General features: G+C 53.4%; 1 protein-coding gene across 3 annotated transcripts in view; it reads right to left on the bottom strand.

Moving 5' to 3' along the window:
• Positions 1-363: 363 nt before the first annotated feature.
• LOC111157500 (myoglobin) overlaps positions 364-18045 on the bottom strand; it is a 28768-nt gene continuing 11086 nt past the window's right edge. Inside the window, exons 1-4 of one of the 3 annotated variants that reach the window (XM_022518947.1) lie at positions 13637-13665; positions 9442-9544; positions 4256-4478; positions 364-838 (exon numbers count right to left, since the gene is read on the bottom strand). In XM_022518947.1, the coding sequence (XP_022374655.1) occupies positions 692-838; positions 4256-4478; positions 9442-9536 (465 nt within the window). In that variant the 5' untranslated portion in view covers positions 9537-9544; positions 13637-13665 and the 3' untranslated portion in view covers positions 364-691. Of the gene's footprint in view, positions 839-4255; positions 4479-9441; positions 9792-13636; positions 13666-18045 lie in introns of those variants that run through there. The other 2 variants (XM_022518946.1, XM_022518948.1) reach the window with 2 other exon arrangements.

The raw sequence follows: 18045 nt of genomic DNA, 5'->3' as shown, positions 1-18045 counted from the left end.
CAGCGTCCTGTCTCTCTCTCCCTCCTGCCCTGTTTCCCTCCTCTCCTCCTCTCTGCCGCACATGTTGTCTGCACACACCCTCCCGGCCATTTTCTTCCTTGGGGACCCCTTCATTTGCTCCAGAAGAGGAAGATCACTAGGGAGAGGCTGTGATGTTGCAAGGTCTTTTATTAAAACCAGGTGAGTCACTCCATTCGCTGAGAAGGCACACTTACATCCCAGACCCCCGCCGCCTCTCTCTCGGGATGGACGGTCGCCCTCTGCCCAGACCTCTTTCTCATTGCAGATGGACATTTGGGGGGGGGGGGGGGGGGGGGGGGGGATGGGTCAGAACATCTTTATGGCCAGGCCTTGGTTTATGGCTTGGATTTGGGATTAGAGGTGAAGGTGAAGGTGTGGTTGAGTTTGGAGGCTGGAGGAATGGGGTTGGAGTTTAGGAGAGAGGCAAATGAAGTGAGCAAAGGGCCACACATCTCCTGGTTCCCGGGGTGATGCCCCTCCACGAGGACCAGGCCCCACTCTTGCGAAGCCACCAGAACAGCCTAGCCCGGCCCCTCGGCCTCTCCCACCCACCTCTCATAAACAAAGCAGACACTCAGAAGCAAACTACACGGCTACAGGAGATCACCGCCCACCCGGCCCTGGGCCCCAGGGCCCGAAGGGGTGGGGGTGGGGTGGGGCGCCCAGGGACCTAGCCCTGGAATCCCAGCTCCTTGTACTTGGCAGCGATGTCATTCCGGAACAGTTCCAGAGCCTTCCTCATGGCCGCCTGGGCGTCAGCGCCGAAGTCCCTGGGATGCTTGCTCTGCAGCACCTGGATGATGGCTTCTGAGATGAACTGCAGGGGCAGGGGGAGACAGGAGGGGCGCCGGTCACAGGGGCGCACAGTCTAGGAGCTAGATGGGAATCAGACTGCGTCCCACCTTCTCTTTATTCCACGGCCGTCTATGGAGTGTGTATTACACACCAGAGGGGTCTCTGCGGGTTAACTCCTTCTCTCCCTACCACCCCTCGAGATAGATGCCAATGAGGAACCAGGCCCGTCTCAGTGCAGGAGCCCAGGACACCACCTCCCTGCTGGCAGCAGAAAGGAAGGGAAATGCTCCCATCCCGTGGCTTTGCCCAGGATTTTGCAGTCAGAAAATCTATAAAGAAACTATTTCCATTTGTATTTAATTTTTTGCATTTGATGGCTTAGTGTGGTTATTGCTTTAAGTAGGCTACTTGGGGGGGGGCTGGTTGGCGGGGGGTAGACCAGCATATTTCGGTGCCAAGCACAGAGCAAGGGCTCAGAATTATTGGTGGGCTAGAAGGAGGGAGGACAAGGAAGGGTCGAGGCCTGCGGCTTGCCGCTGGGACCCAGCCTGCCCCATGCCAGCCTTGCCTCTCCATCCCCACATGTGCTTAGACACCCACAGCATCACTACCAGGAACACCGACAGCACGGCTCTTTAGAGACTGAAAGATCTCATGGGTATAAAATGCTACTGGGCCTCTGGACAGGGAGTCAAGATCTGATGCCAGCCACCACCCTGGCTGGAGGACCAAGCGGTGTCACTTTACAGAGGCCCACACAGGGAAGAGCCAGCCTAAGGTCACATAGCACGTGGACAGCAGAGCTGGAGTTTGCACCCAGGGGCTTGTGGACAAGCGGCTGCCAGAGCCAGGAACAAACGTGGGGACAGCACCTCGGTTGGCTTTTCCCAGCTTCTCAGGGCACCCCAAGTGCAGGTGACTACAGACAGGTGGCTGGGTTGGGGGGCACAGGGTGACCGAGGATTTAGGAGGCACACATAGGGCAACACCCAGGGAACACGGTTCTGCCTAGAAATAGCAACAGGGGGGCAGCCAAGGTTGGTTTCGGCTCAGATCATGATCTCAGGGTCATGAGATCAAACCCCACACTGGGCTCCACCCCGGCCATGGAGCCTGCTTCAGATTCTCCCTCTGCCTCTGCCCCTGCCTCTCCCCCTCCCCCATGCTCGCTCACACACTCTCTCTCTCTCTCTCTCAAAAACAAAAAAGATAGGAAAGAGAGAGAAAGAAGAAAAAAAGAAAGAAAGAAACGAGGACAGCTCCACAAACCCCTGTCTTTGAACATCGACCTGGACATATGTCCCAAAACAAAGTTGGGGTTCAGGCTGCCATGAAGTCAATCCTCCCCCTGGAGAACAGGGGAGACCCAGGTTCCAGGCTCTGCTCTGTCGTGACCCCCATGGGTGACTTCACCATAAAACTGGGGCTCAGCTGGCCCCATCGGGTCCCCCCTTTGAGCCTTTCCTGAGTTTGGGGCACAGCCGCTAATAGACGGGTAAGTGTGGGCTGGGGCAGCCGGACAATTGAGAAAAGTTGCCTTGACATCCAGCACCCACTGTGGCACCGTCACACCCCACTGGGAAGCAGCCGCCCCCTAGGAAGAGCATGGAAGGATGTCCCTGAGTGCAAGGGGAGAGCAGACAAGTTGTATTGTGAGCCCACCACATGCCACCGGGGTTCAGAAATGGGGAGCTCGCGCTCCACCCAGGAGACAGCTGGGGAAAGAGATAAATCCCAGTGCAGACGGGTGGGCGCCATGACAAGGGATAAGTATAAAGTGGCTTTGCAGGGGAGAGACAGGGGGTGCCCACTGACAGTCACATGCAGAGAAGGTGGCTTCTAAGCTGGGCCCTGGAGGGGGGACAGGGGTCTGTTGCCAAGAGCAGATGGGGGTGGGCAGAGGCCACAGCATGCAGAGTCTCGAAGGCGGGACCCACTCCTCACGTCTGTGATGCTGAGCGTGATGGGCAGGCTGGGTTTTCTCTGTATGATTTGCGGGGGCAGCTGGGGTGCGGGGAGGTGAGGCTGCGAGGCTGAAGAGGTGGTGATGGTTGATGGTCGACATTGTGCCACAAGGGATTAAGAGCTTGAGTTCCCAAGTACCGGTAGATCAGACCGTGCCTACTGGCTCATTAGCTGTGTGGCCCTGAGCAAGCTACTTAACTTCTCTGAGACTTTGTTTCCAGATCTGTAAAGTGGGTATGAGAGGGGTACCTGCCTGGCACGGAGACTGCTAGTGGCCTGCCCCATGTCCATTTTCTCCTTCTTTCTTGGTAACAGAACACTAGCTGTAGTTGGAATAGCAACAGACCACCATTCCCGCTTTCCATGCAGGTGGGTGTGGTCTTGTAACTAACTTCGGGCCAATAAAACTATTGAATGGGATTTCTGGGACTCCTTAAAGGAGAGCTTTCCTCTCTTCCTCGTTCCTGTTTGGAACACGGATCAGATGGCTGGAGCTCTAGCAGCCATCTTGGACCATGAGCCAAGTTTGAGCAGCCCAGAAAGAGCTTGTATCCCTGGTGGCTGTGGGGTGCCCACACCAGCTCTGGACTCCCTACCTCTGCACTTACTTTGCGTCAGAGAAAAAGAAGACCCGGAATGCAGTTCCTTACCTCAGAAGGGAATGAGAATTCCATGCAGTGATTCCACGATTGCCTACCGTGGCCTATCCTTATGGGTAGCCATGACCATGGTCTTTATCCTCGTCACTGCACCAGCCTGCCCCCTGCTCCCTTTCCCAGGGGTTGCACCTACCCCTAAGGCCCTTTATCCTCCAGATCTCAGTGCTCCCTCTCACCATACCCCTCCCCCCACTGGTTATAAAGGCAGAACCTGAAGCTCAGGCCCTGCCCACCCTACTTCTCAGCGCATCACAAGAGATTCAAACCAATTCCCCTTGCCTAGGACCCCAGGGCTCTCTCTTTTCATCTGTAAAGATGCTGGAACCAATGGCGCCACCTGCTGGCTACCCGGAGGGAGCACCTGCTACTGTACTGTGGCTCAGGGTGGCACAGGGTTCAGGAGCTGGGAGGTGGAGGTGGGGTCTGGAAGAACAGAACCCTAGTTTGAATCCCGGGAGTGTGCCAGGGACGAGCAATCGCCCTCCCTGTGCCTCCGTTTACTCATCTGCCCAGTGGATACAATAATAATGGTACCTTCTTATGAAGGGGAATGCAAGGGGTGCCCCCAATACCCATTCTCCCCTTCTTCCCCTGGATGACATACTGATTTGGGGGAGAAGTGGGTTTACTCTCAGTGACCCCGTGAGGAAGGGAAAGTAAGCGACAGCTCATCTCAAAGATGAGGGCCCTGGATCACAAAGAGGAATACCGTGGGCAGAGCTGGGACTGGAACCCAAATTGCATCCCTCTGAGGCCTGTCCTTCCACCCCCCCGCCCCCCCCGGCCCCCCCTCCCACCCTGGCCCCACTTCCCACCTCCAGGTACTTGATGGGGATCTTGTGCTTGGTGGCGTGTGACTGGGCCAGCGGCTTCAGCTCCGCCTCGTGCTTCCCCTTCTTCTTGAGGATGCCACCCAGGGCGGTGAGCACAGTGTTGCCATGCTTCTTCAGGTCCTCAGAACCCTTCATCTCATCCTCTGACTTCAGGTGCTTGAACTTGTCAAACTTCTCCAGGGTCTCGGGGTGGCCCTTAAAGAGCCTGTGGGCACAAAGTGGTTGGGAATCAGACACAGGAATGAAACATGGGGTTCTGAAGGGGCCAAACACGAGTTCCAGGCTGGGCTCCCACTCCTTCCCAGCTGTGTGACCTTGGGCGGGTCACTCTACCTCTCTGGGCATCCGCTTCCTCATCCAAGCAAAGGGGATGACCGGTCCCTACCCAGAGCAGATTCAATGAGAGCATATACACTCAGCACACGCAGAGCGCTCAACAAAGACTCAGCTTTGTGGTTTTTCTTATCCTCATGACCCGTCTCTTCTGCATTGCCACTGGGAGAGGCAGGAAGGAAGGACGTGTCTGCATTAGTCCCTGGCTTCACCCCAACTTTCTCAAGTTGTTTGAAGAGTAGGTGACTAACTGGAATCAGGGAGAGGAGGTGGCCGGAAGACCAGAGGCTCAGAGGTATGAAGGCGTAACTCAGTGTTACAAGGCTGGTGTGTGGAAGGGCCAGCTAGAAACAGATCTGAGTGACTCAAAAAAAAAAAAAAAAGAAAGAAAGAAAAAGAAAAAGAAAGGAAGAAAAAAAATCATGCAGGGGACCATCTCTGCATGGGGTCATCCTTCAGTTGCTTGCATACTCCCAGCTACAGGAGGCTCACTACCACCTGTGATGGCCGGTCCACTCCAGATTAACTCTCAGGCTCAGAAAGTTCTTGCTTATTTTGCTCAGACTCCCTGTCCCTCCCAGGCTCCTCACAGTGGGGGTTGGTAAGCCCCAGGGGGAGCCACCTGCCAAAGACCAGGTCCCAGCTCCAGCCAGAGAGCCAGTGATCTGGCCACAGAGGGAATTTGCCCTTGAACCTGAGCAGCCACCTGTAAACTTGGACCTTAGTATTTCCTGCTGTGGAAAGGTGAGTGTTGGTCAAAGGGAGTCCTAGCTGCCACCTAGGTGGGAATGGTTTTCCCCATTTCACTTGTGGGCAAACGGACCACAGAGGTAAGTGATGTGCCCAGGGTCATGTGGCTGGCTGGTGGCAAAGCCCACAGCAGAGACTGGCTGGTTCTAGAGCTCATGCTCTCTGTCTCGTGTCACACCCCAAAATGTTTGCAGGAATGACCCTGTCTGTCCAGGCTTTCCCTCCTCTTCTCTAATGGGTTCAGAAATGTTTCCCTTTCGTAGCTTCTTAGCTAAGTCACAGCCTCCAGCCCTGCTGCGGACACACCCCAGTTTCTGGAAGCTTCTCACAGCACACACCCATATTCACGTGCATGCACACCCAGACACACACAAGCGTGCACAGGGTAGCACCAACAGGGAGTGCACCCTTCCCCCAGAAGCAAATCCCTCCTTCTTCTCCAGAATGCCCAGGGCTGTCCATGCCCTCTGCCCAATATCACCACCTCACTACCCCAGGGCCCCTGCTCAGCCAAACCGTGTGTGTCACTGACAGCTTACCTCTGGCACTTTTCACCCAAGGGTCCCTGAGCTCCTCTTATTATCTGGTGACAATGATCCCTGCCTGACAGACATGAGACCTAGCCCCCACAGGGAAAGGTTGGAGGTCGGGACCCTGGAGGGAGCTCTCTGGGGCAGATGAGGACCAAGGACCAGGTCCCCAGGGCAGCCAGGGTCTCAGATATTCTGGGAGACCCCCAGATGTATAGGAGAAAGAACATGGGACTGAGAATTATGAAACTGGGTTCTGGTCCCTGCTCTGTCTCCAACGTGCTGTGTGACATTGAAGAAGTCACTCAACTTCTCTGGGTCTTGATTCATCCATCTATAAACCAAAAGGGTTGGTCTAGCTGATACTTCAGCCTTCAAATTCTAAGGCTTGACCCCTGCCTCACCTTCCACTCTCCACCAGTGAGGCGGCAAGAGAGCTCAGAGTTACTTCCAACAGTGCAGGAAAATTGGGCCGATCCGTGCCCACCAGATCATTCTGGCACCATTCAGCCACCTCCCTCCCTCAGCCCACAGTCCTGTCCCTGGGAGCCCCAGGCAGGCACAGAAGGCCACACCTGGATTTACCTAACGGCATGTCCCTGCGAATGGACAAAGGAAGGCCTCACCCTGCGAAGGATGGATGGGTTTTCTCTACGGTTGCAGAAGCCTTTGTCTGACTCGCCTTGTCATCTTCCATCCTATGTCCACCTGCTTGGCCCTTCACAGGCCTGCGGGCAAGTCAGCGAGAAGGGAGGCCACCTCCCAGCCGTCCTCTGACCTGAGGCCCTATCAGACACCCACACAGCAGACTGAGGACTCAGACTTGCAGAACTCCTCTGCTTCACTCCGAAGAATGGGACTGAGGAGGGAATCCCCTCGCTGGTGTGTAGCATGGGGCTCCAGAACAGGGTTGTGATAAGTGAGGATCCAGGCTTCCTGGATTTGAATTCCAGCTGTGTGACTCTGGGCAAGTTCCTTAACCTCTCTGTTCACGATGGTGATCATAACCATCTCATAAGGCACTTGTGAGTCTTAAGTGAGTTAATATACACAAAGCACTAAACACAGGGCCAGGCGGTGTATACCGCGTAAAAATGTGCTATCCTCCCCCTTCCTCATTGTTGCTGGCACCCATATCACCGCCATGGCCACCACTGTCAACACCACCATCATCATCCTCACCGCCATCAGGTCAGGGAATTGAGTTCTATCTATAGCCACCACTGGCCATGTTTCCTCCCTGTAACATGACAAGTATTGGCCACCAGCAGTGAGATTGAAACTTCTCGTGGCTTCAGAATTCCTTGTCCAAATCAAAAATAAATAAAGCAGAAAGGGTTTGGGCAAGAGAAGGAAAGGCAGGGGGTACACTCAGCAGCCATCTCCCTCCTGGGCCCCCCACTCCTGGAGCCAGGCTCTCCAACCGACCTTCTGGCTTTTATGTTCTAGACCTTTATGATCATGTCCTTGGAGCGAAGCCCCTCGTGTTTCATTAGCAGCCTCAACCGAACAGAATTTGCTGTCTCTTCTAATCAGGGGAATAGGAGAAATGACCTTGCCAAGGTCAGTAAGGAAGTCCAGGCTCAGCGTCTGGAACGGAACCAAGAGGCCAGCTCCCAGAGAGGCACGTGCAGCCCCAGGAGTTAGCATTTCCTCCCCCTCCTCCACACGGGGGCGGGGGGGGGGGGAGCGGTGGTGAACCTCTTCCCCAGTCCGCAAACACTAAAAGAGCAGAAGCAGTTGGCATGGTCTCTGCATGTCCCACAGCCTAAGACGTGACAAGGCATTGGGCTTTCTGGGACCTTCCAAGGGCTGGAGTCTCGGGCATCACGTCTCATCCCTGGTCCCTGGCCCCTGGCAGTCTCCCTGTTCCACCCTGGGAAGGGAGGGAATGTTTCCCCTGATGACATAATACCCCGAGTCTCCTTCAAATCACTGCCTTGGGGGCTGGCAGCTCCCAGATCACCTCAGAGAGACTCGTGCTTGGCAAACTTGGTCCCCAACCCCAACTTCCCTGCCTCTTCTCTCCACAAGCAGGGGAGGAGCATGGGCTCAGGGAATGCCTGGACATGAGAGCAGAAAGGGACCTCAGAGACCCCCGAGGATATGGCTTCACTCAACCAATAGGCAAATGGGACCCAGAGAGGAGGAGTAACTTGTCCAAGGTCACGTCCAAGCAAACGTGGCTGAGAAGCAGATGTCAACTTGGGAGGATCTTTTGTCCTACCAAACAGGACCTGTGGCAGCCTCAGCAGCCTGCTGTCAGGGATGGAAGGAGAAAGACATCAGGAAACACCCCCATGATGCCAGTCAGAGTCAACAAAGAACTTGACCATCCTTCCCCAGGTGTTTCTAGCGTGGACCACTAAGGACTTGGACTTTAGATCACAGAGCTTACGGGACTGGCCATTCTCCCCAGACATGGGAGCTGGAAATGAGTGACGCCCAAGGGAGACTGAAAAGGCATCTGAATGGAAGAGCAAATCCTGGCTCACAAAGTAGAAGAAACTCATCTATAAATTAAAGTGTGAACAACAACGTATCCACTCATGGCAGCTCTGGGCCCACTTGCTCCCAGGTGCAGAAATAGATACTTGACTCGTGCTGGCCCAGAGCACGAGAGATGGGACCAGAAGAAGAGGGATCTAACACTACCTGGGGTTGAGGGCGATGGGAAAATAAAATCCCACAGGCCATTCTTTATGTACAAGGCTTGGGATTTTGTTTGTTTATTCAGGACCCTTTACTATAGCAGTGAAGATGCCCTTGGAGACAACCCCCTTCAGAGCTCTCCAGTTCAAGACTTTCTCAACATCAAATGTCACAAATGGACCCCTGTCTTCTATTTTCTAAGTATAATACTGTGAAGGTCCTTAGTCTGGCTCTGTCCATAGCAATTACTAACATCCTCTCGAAGCTGCCATATTCCAGGAACAGCAGCAGGCCCCTTCAAGCATTATCTTATTCAATTCTCACTTCTGCTATAAAATGCAGATATCAGCATTTTCCCCCATTGTACAGTAGAGGAAATGGACTCAGAGAGGTTGTGTACCTTCCCGAAGGTCATACAGCTGCTCAGTGGCTGAGCTCATTCTAGCACTGCAGGTCTCATCTTGAAGACCATGTCTTAGCCTTGACAGTTCACAGACCTTAAGGGACTTGTGACTCAGGGGAGGTCCTGTCCTTCTCAGGTCCTTTTTGTCCTCAACCATTAAGTGAAGCGACTGGACAAGATCTCTCAGGGCCCAAGAGATCGTTTATTCCGTCTACAATTCTAGGAGTCCTCTTGGTGCGCACTAGGCACCCAGCGTTTGAGCACCAGACTTCTGCTGCTGACACAGGCATGGGCGGGATCTCTTTTCCTCTCTTCCTTTCTGGACTCAAGCCCCTGACACAAGCAAAAGAGAACCAAGTGGGGGTTTTATGCAGCTAACTGGTCAACCCCAGGCAACTGACGCAGCCAACTGGTCAACCCCAGGCAACCGTTCCACCTTACAAGCACACCCTTGATCTTTGGGGAGTGAGTGACAGAGGCAATGAATCTCTTCCTTTTACCTGATGAGGACCTCCTGCCCATGGCCCGCGAGGTCAGCCTCTACCTTCCCCCAGACGTTCAGCACCAACTGCCATTCCCCGTCGCTGAGCCCCATGGTGCAGTCTGAAGAAGACAAAAAGAGCAAGTCCGGCTGATTCGGTGTCCTGGCTCTGACAGCTGGGGTTTGAGATCGCCTGGCCCCAAGGGGATTTTATACTTTCACTGAAGCTTGACACCGATCACTTGACAGCTTGCTCACTCTCTCTCCTCCTCCTCCTCCTCCTCCCTCCTTTGCATGCAGGGTCTAATCTTTCCCTTTCTTTAGCTCTCACATGGAAGCTATTTTGGGGCAGGTGCCATTGTGGGGAGGTAGGACAACTCAGGCCACAGGGGCGTGGGGGTGTTTTTGTATGTGGCAAGAGCAGGGAGAAGGCTGGCCCACTGTCTGCAGTCTCAAAGGCCAACAGAAAGGGCACCACAAAGGCCAACACCATCAGCCTGAAACTCAACTCTCCCTGTTGTCAACCATCCCAGGAGGAACTGTCATGTTTCCAAGCTCGCGCAGCAGCACCATGGCCGGCCCTGGGGCTGTCATGGCCCTTAGCAGTCTCCTTGTTCACAACCAGACCACTTTGCCAGAGGGTCCCTCGCCCAACCGGCAGCAGGGGGAGGGAGCTGAGGTGGTTCTTGCCCATAGCTGGATGAATCCATAGGCTCTTGGAGTCTGAATTTTCCCACCCCACCCAGAAAACTTCTGGCTTCGTGGCCTTCTTGACCTTGCTCAAATATTTCCTTCTGAGAAACTTTGCTTGACCTCCCACCTCCCGCCTTGAGGCACAATTAATTTCTTCCTCCTTCCATTTACTTGTAGGTTCTCCTGTTATGCTCCTTCTTTCATTGTGCCATATTTCGTAGTTTCCATGCTGGTTCTGCCATGACTGTGTAACAGCAGCTGATACGCACTCTGGGCACTTTACATCTGGTATTTGTTTAATCCCCCAACAGCCCTATCTCTATGATAGATACGACATTATCCTCATTTAATCAAGGGGAAGTTTGGGAAACTTGCTATGGTCACATAGTTGATGGTAGAGAGCTGGGATTTGAACCCAGAAAGTCAGGTTCTTGAGTCCAGGCTCCCAAATACCTTATTTTGATTTTCAGAGGAGCAGGGGCTCTATTTTATTCACTTATGTATCTCTTGGAGTTCACACAAGGCCCTGTGCCAAATTGGAACTGAATAAATGTTTGTTGAATAAAAAGATAGATGGCCGTTGTACAAAAGGCAAGTGAAGATGATTGGCCTTTTCTATATTTAGCCATCATCCATCCATCCATCCATCCATCTTCCCATCATCCATTTATCCATCCACCCATCCATCCACATCCATTCCCCCATTTGTCACCTGTCCATCCATCCATTCATCCATCCAACACAGAGTTACACAGTACCTACTGTTGGAAACCGCTACACGCCAAAGACAACAAAACTCAACGAACACATCCTTGTGTTCAAGAAACTCACAGTACCTTAGAGAGATAAAAGGAATAAGCTTACAGTACAGTTAATGGATTGCTATTATCAAGGTACGCAGGCCCTTCCTTCCATCTACACAGGATTTTACAGGTTACCAAGTGCCTCCTTGGGCAGGATTAGATCTAATTTTCACAATAGCTCTGCAAGGTAATGAGTATCATCCCATTTTACAGCTGCAAACAATGAGGTTCAGAAAGCATAAGCAAGTGTCCTGGGTGTCCTGGGTCTGTATTAGACACGTCAGTTAGGACTACCCCACATACACAGCTCTTGCTAAAGGCAAAGGCCCAGCCCCAGCCCCTCCGTGACCATGTAGGTCATGTTCTTTCCCCACGCTACCCCTGGTCACGGGTGACTGGACCAGGGCTGGCACGTAACCCGCGGCAGCCAATGGCAGGGCTCCGTCCAACAGCCAGTGTCTACTAGCTACACCAATCAGATGCCCTCGGCAAAACATGAGCAAAGGCATGTGGCAAGAATTGTTGAGTTCGTAGAAAATGTGGCATCGAAGAGAGTCCGTTTCATGGCCAGCACAGAGTAAGAACCCCAAACTGAGAGCTCTTTAGTGTAGGGTCCTAGAGTTCACTCCTTTCTCTGTCAAGCCTAGCCCAGTTACCATTTGGGGTGACCATAATGCACCCCTCGTGCATCATTTCGGTGAGCTCTATTTCTTTATCAAATCAGCTCGTTCCTAACCAGAGGCGCCCCTCCCTGACACTGTGCTCCAGGTTTGTGGCAACCCAGGGATGCTGAGCCCATCCACCGTTCCCAGGGGAGGATGTCATAGCAGAATGAGTATCTAAAGATGCCACAGGGATGGGGAGGGGGTGAAGGAGGGGGCTATCCTTTGTCTATCCGTTCAGCAGCCCGTACTAAGGGCTTACTCCAGGCCAGGCCCAGGAACAAGAGGAAGGCAGCTCTGAGAGGGTCTGTCAAGGGCTCAGACCCTTAGCAGGTGCAGTGCCTTATCCCGGTCACTCAATGGAGGCTGAGCCCTACACGGCGGCAGGGCAGGATGGGACAGGGGAGGGCAGGGCGGCGTGGTACCACATCCAGTGGTGAGGGAACAGGGTCCTGGCAAGGATGCGCTCCAGCCACGCAGGGCTGGTTAGCTGAAGCTCTGCCATCTCCAGCCTCCGAGCTGTCTGGGGACAGCCTGAGCATTTAAAAGCTCATCAAATCATTACCAATGCTAAAGTGTTTAATACTTAGCTGTCACCTCTTGGCAGGCATCCCCATTAACTGGGGCTCATGGAGACCTGTGGCTTTGAAGTCGATGGACCTTTTAAGTTTTACCATTTAAGCTAATAGGAAGGCGCTGACATCTGTTTGCACTTACACATCTCTACAACAGAACAGGCATTACCTAACAGTTGCCATGGCTACCTAGAGTCGCCAGCTTTGTTTGGGGGCTATAATTATCCCGCAACAGTCTTCAAATGGTTGGGGCAAGGAAGCTGGAGAAGCACGAAAGAGGAAAACCTCCAGCAGCCTTAGACTCACGTGTCGCACATGCACATGCACAGAGGTGGGTTGGTTTTGACACCCTGGGGGACAAAACTGCATGCCCCTCAAAGTCAGATATACCCCAACCTCTTTCTCTTCTCAGGAGATCATGTCACAGGGTCCTTTGAATGCAACCATCGCAGATGTATAAGATCATTCTCAAGCCTTCAAATTTTAGAGTCTTAAGATCCCAGAGTTAAAATTCTGGGCGCCAAAGTCTTCGACTTTGGCCATTCTGGAAAGGGGGCTCTAGACTCCAGAGTCATAGAAAGGCCGAGGTAGAGAACTGTAGAAGGATAGGGTCATCGTGTCTTCAAACTAACAGAGGACTTTGATGGCATATTGTCTAAGTTCCCACTACATGCAGGAATTTTCCCTACAGGTCATCATCCAGCATCTACTTGAATTCTCCTAGGAGCAGCGAGCTCACTACCTAAAGCTTTAAAGTGTTTCCTTTATATGGAACCAAAAACATGCCTTCTTGTCATGCTCACTCCCTTGTCTGTGCTCTGCTGGCTCTTTGGGGATACAGAGAACCAGCAGAGTCTCTCTCACCAGGCAAGCTGTAGGTTCAACGACTGGTCCTTACTAACTGTACCCAGGACTTGAAATGAGCTCCCTCCCCTGGCAAGGTAAACAAGGAGGCTGCCTGGTGAAAAAAGCCCAGTTTTGCTATTTTCAAGACAGCAATTCTCGCCTCTCCTTGAGCACATAAAAGAACTCTCTAGGAAGGGGCTTCCAGCATCCCCCCTCTTCCACTTCCCCCCAACACACACAGGTTTGACTCCCCAGGTGACTGTGCCACACGCTGCTCTTCCCCCAAGAACCTGAGAGTTTGCTGGCCGCTGGGCAGCCAACAATTCCCAGCAGCGTATCTGGAGGATTAGACTTTAAGACTCCAGCGACGGAGAAGGTGACTTTGGCCCTTCAGAGCCAAGGGTCCCATCCATCTTGACCACCTCCCTCTCTCCTCCTCCTCCTGGGAGCCGCCCACTTGGAGGCCAGCCTGGGCAGTGCCTCCCTCCCGCCCAGCTTAGCTTGCTCTTTCCTGGCCATCTGCCCTCCTGGTCCAGCGCCAGGCCAGACTCAGAGCGGACTCGATGGGGTAGCGGGACCCCCGAGCTTGCCCCAGACCCCACTCCTCCCAGCCCCCTGGCAGCCATGGTACTGACCACGTCTCCCTTTCTCCCCAGCTGTCCTCCTGGAGCCTCCAGCCAAGCCGTGGGGCTGGGGGTGGGGAGAGGTGTCTTATAGCAGCCGGAGGCACAGGGAACTAAAAATACAGTTTACATGGCAAGGCTCCTCCTCTCCCTGGAGGCCTAGAGGGGCTTTATTGGAAGAGGGCTGGCAGGGACACAAGGATCCCAACATCCCAGTAACAGGTGTGTCCTGGGGACACCAGCCTTCCTCCCTCTCCTCTCCCCTCCGCAGCGGCCGCAGAAGCCCCACCTTCCACCCGTCCCCGGATTCAGCCTTGCCCCACCCCCACAGCCCCACCCCTCCAGCCCCGGCCCACCGTCCCTCCCCTCCCCGCCCATCTCAAAAAAACATCTCCCCCTCCATGAAGCCTTCCCCAACTCCACCCCCTTCCTAACAGGTGTGCCTTTCTCCACCCCGCCCCCACCAAGGTTCTGTGCTATCTTATCTCTCCCGCTCTGGGCTGAGAGCTCCCCATTTCTGCCAGGCGAGCTTCTTCAGAAGCAGGCATACAAAAGCATACAAAAGCAACAACCCCCTGCACTCCGGGACACTGCCCCTCCCAGCAGCCCTTTTTGATAGACACTTCTATAAAGCCCACTTTCCGCAAGAGGAGACGGAGGCACAGAGAGGTTAAGTAACCACCAAAGTCACACAGCTTGGAGACGCCAGGCACGAAATTCGAACCCAGGCTGTCTGGTTTCAAGAGTTCGTGCTTCACGGCTGGGGACTTGTCTAACTTTTGGATCCTTCTTCTCCCTCTCGCCTTTCTGACAGCACGCCTAGCGGAGAGCTGGGTCAGCAAGCTCTTTGAATGTTTATTTTATTGAACTGAGTCCATCCCTGGTCTTGGCTTCCCCGGAGGTAAAGGCAAAGGCAAAGGCAGTTGGGAAGCTGAGCGCGGGGTGGCCCTGCTGCCATCTAGTGGCGGCGAGGAGAAAAGCCTCCACCTCTAGCTCTGCCCCTCCCACTAGGTCCCCGGGGTTCGCCCATCCACCCTGCCGGTCTCTTTCCAACTCTATATTCATGGCACCGACCAGGTGTTCTCCAAATGATTAAAAGATAAATAGCCATAGTCTTTTCTCTCAAGGGACTCGAGGTCGAGTGGAGGAAACCCTTGGGGGGATTTGGAATGCAGCAGAGATTGCAGCATTCCAATTTGGAATTTGGAATGCAGCAAAGGGCTTTGGGAGGGTAGGAAGCCTGCTAGGGGTGGGGGGGGGGCGTGATGGGCTCCGTGGAGAAGACCTGCTGGCAGAGGTGGCAAGGGGACTGGATCTTAAAGTATGAGGGAGCGTACCCTCCCAGCAGAGGTAGCGAACTGTGTGGGCAAAAGCCCAAGGGATACAGGGGGGCTACACGGGAAAGGAGTGCTGGGGAGGTGACCCTACCTGGGAAGGCCCTCTTGTGCCAGAGCCAGGATGGGAGACTTTGAATCAACAGTGCAACTTCATGGACACGTGTGCTCACCGGGGACGGGGCTCTGTGCTGGGTCCCGGGCAGACCAAGGTGAATGTCACAGGGTCCCCGGACTTTAGGGGGTGACAGGAGGGACATATGTGTAAACAGGTGATAAAGGGCTTTGAAATAAGGGTGGTAACGGGATGGTGCAGCATAGGGACAAACCACAGGGAATCAGACAGAGGGATTTGGCATTTGGCCCCGCCTCCTGTTACTTTTGTGATCCAGGGAGAGTTATTGTAACTTTTCAGGGTTTTGGGTTTTTATCTGTAAAATGGGAACTTTGAAAATAATTAGCTATCCCAAACATCCTCATGAGAATGAAAAGAGAGAGTTTATGTGCCCGACTCAGTGTGGTCCCTGGTATACAGTAAGTAAGTGCTCAGTAATTGCTCACTGTGATACAAGGAACAAAGGAATCATTGGGGAGGAAATGATTACTCCCACCAAAGCACATGTAACAGAGAAGGTGATGCCTGAGTAGGAATTTGGAGGATTATTAGGGGTTTGCTAGTAGCAAGGTGAGGAAAGACTATTCTAAGCACAAGGGTCAAAGCATTCAGGGGCATGGCAGTTGGTGGGTTGGGACCGGGTCTGGTTGTGGGGGACAGAAAGCCCAAAATAACATGGCTTCCTCAAGAGAGGATTCATTCCTCTTTCATACGGAAGTCCAGGGGTAGTGGTCCAGGGTTGGTAAGGCACATACCCAGCCACGCCTGCTTTAGTGCTCTGCTGTATCACACACATGGCCTCTACCTCCTGACACAAGGTGGTTGCCTGAGCTCCAACCATCGTGTCGCCATTCCAACCAGCAGGAAGGCATAGGGGTAAGACAGTTGTGTCCCCTACCTCTAGGGATACTTTCTGGAAGCTGTAATCAATACTTCTTCCCAGGGATGCCTGGGTGGCTCAGTCGGTTAAGCATCTGCCTTCAGCTCAGATCATGATCCTGGGGTCCTGGAATTGAGTCCCATATCAGACTCCTTACTCAGCGGAGAGCCTGCTTCTCCCTCTGCCTGAGACTCTCTGCTTGTGTGCTCTCTCTCTCTCTCTCTCTCTCTCTGACTAATAAATAAATAAAATCTTTTTAAAAAATATTTCTTCCCATTACACGGCCACAGCTTTCTGCAAGGGAGGCCTGGAAATGTAGTGTTTGTTTCTATATGGCCATATCCCCAGACAAAAATTGGGGGAGTTCTCTTAGGAAGAAAAGGAAAATGAAGGTTGGATAAATACTAGAAATTTCTACCACAGGATGTGTAAAGAGCATGATATATGCAGGCAAGAAGAAGTATTTTAGTGTTTCTGTGGTGGGAAGAGGGAGGGAGGAAGGAAGGAATGGAAAAAAACAAGCAGAAAAATAAACAGTGGCCAACCACGGATGGCCTTTGAAGCCACAGGGGCCAAAGTTTCTCCCCAGCGGATAGCCACTGGCGGGGTGTGAGCAGGAGAGGGCCAGGGGACTTGTGATGTCCTAGGAGCATCATTCTACTTGCAATGGGTATCATGTCATGGAGGGGACAAGTCTGGAGGCAGGAGACACTGTCCCCCAACATTTTATTCTGAAAATGTTCATACATGCAGCAGAGTTGAAAGAATTTTAGAGCGAACACTCTATGCCCACAACCCATGTTCCACCACTGACATTTTACTAAACTAGTTTGATATCCATCCTTCCCCCCAGGCACCCACCAGTCTTGCTTATTTTCGTGGCATTTCAAAGCAAATTGCAGACATCTGTCTCCTCCCTCCCTGCTGAATCTTTGGGCCTGCTGGTCAATCATGAGAGTTCAATATTTGTTTGCATTTTGTTTCTTCCGATGGGAAATTTACATCCAATGAAACGGACCTGTGCAAAGCGTCTATTTACGGAGTTTTGGAAGTTCCTACACCTGTGTAACCCACACCCCTATCAGAATAGAGAACATTATCAGCACCCCCAGAAAGTTCCCACCTGCCCTTTCCTGGCCAGTGCCCACCTCCTCCATCGCCCAGAGGCAACAACTGTCCTGATGATCTGTTTTTTTCAGGCACGGATTGGTTTGGGGAAGGAAGCCTGTAAGAAGGGCTCAGAGCCGAGGGATAAAGAGGAGAGGGACAGACTCTGCAGGGGGAGGCCGAGGGTGGGAGCTAAGTGGTTGACCCTGGGCCAGCAGTGGGAGTCAGAGTCTGGCTGTGTGACTGGGCAGAGGGTGGCGCCATTTACCAAGGCCGGTGGGGTACCGGGAGGACAGAGGAGCAAGTCTTCCTTGGGATGGCCGCCTCTGGCGTGTCTGTAGGACATCTGTCTGGCAGGTGTAGGGATACACGTGTCCCCGAGGCGTGACTGTCCTCTGGCAAGGTGGCCATGTTGTGTCCTCCCTGACCCTCCACCCCAGTGCCCACAAGGCTCCTGCCACCAAGAAAGACAAAGGAGCCCCTCCTCCACCTGGCTGGAAGGTACCAGCCACATGGGCATGGAGCGGGCACAGGCATCAGTTAGCAGGTCACAGGGAGGAGCCCTCCCTTCCCAGGGGGAGCCCCTGGGCTCTCTCCCCTTTGCCCCACTCCTTCCAGCCTCTTTGCCCAGCACCCTGCAGCTGTGCCCTTCCCAGCCTTTTCCTCAAACCTCCTCCCTTCCCTCTGAAAACGATCAAAGCCCAGGTCCTAGCTCCCAAAAACTCCTCCAGGGAGGGGCCACGAGCTCTGCTGCCTGGGAGGGGACAGAGGAACCGGAGACAAAGGAAAACGTGGACCCACACCCCAGACTGCAGCTGAGCTCTCTCCAGTTTATCTGAAATCAAACCCAGCTCAGAGCGGCGAAGAATGATTCCCTTCTCCAAAGCCCACTTCGTCCACGGGAGATATTTCTGTTCTTCTCACTGGTGTGACTTCGATCTTTTTCTCGCGAATTCATTCCCTGACCTCATTCTGCTGAGACACG

The sequence above is a fragment of the Enhydra lutris genome, unplaced genomic scaffold, assembly GCF_002288905.1.
Source record: "Enhydra lutris kenyoni isolate GAN:26980312 unplaced genomic scaffold, ASM228890v2 scaffoldscaffold55, whole genome shotgun sequence".
NCBI classification, from domain to species: domain Eukaryota; kingdom Metazoa; phylum Chordata; class Mammalia; order Carnivora; family Mustelidae; genus Enhydra; species Enhydra lutris.
The sequence above is the reverse complement of the archived record's forward strand: the minus strand, read 5'-3'. Positions and strand labels throughout refer to the sequence as shown.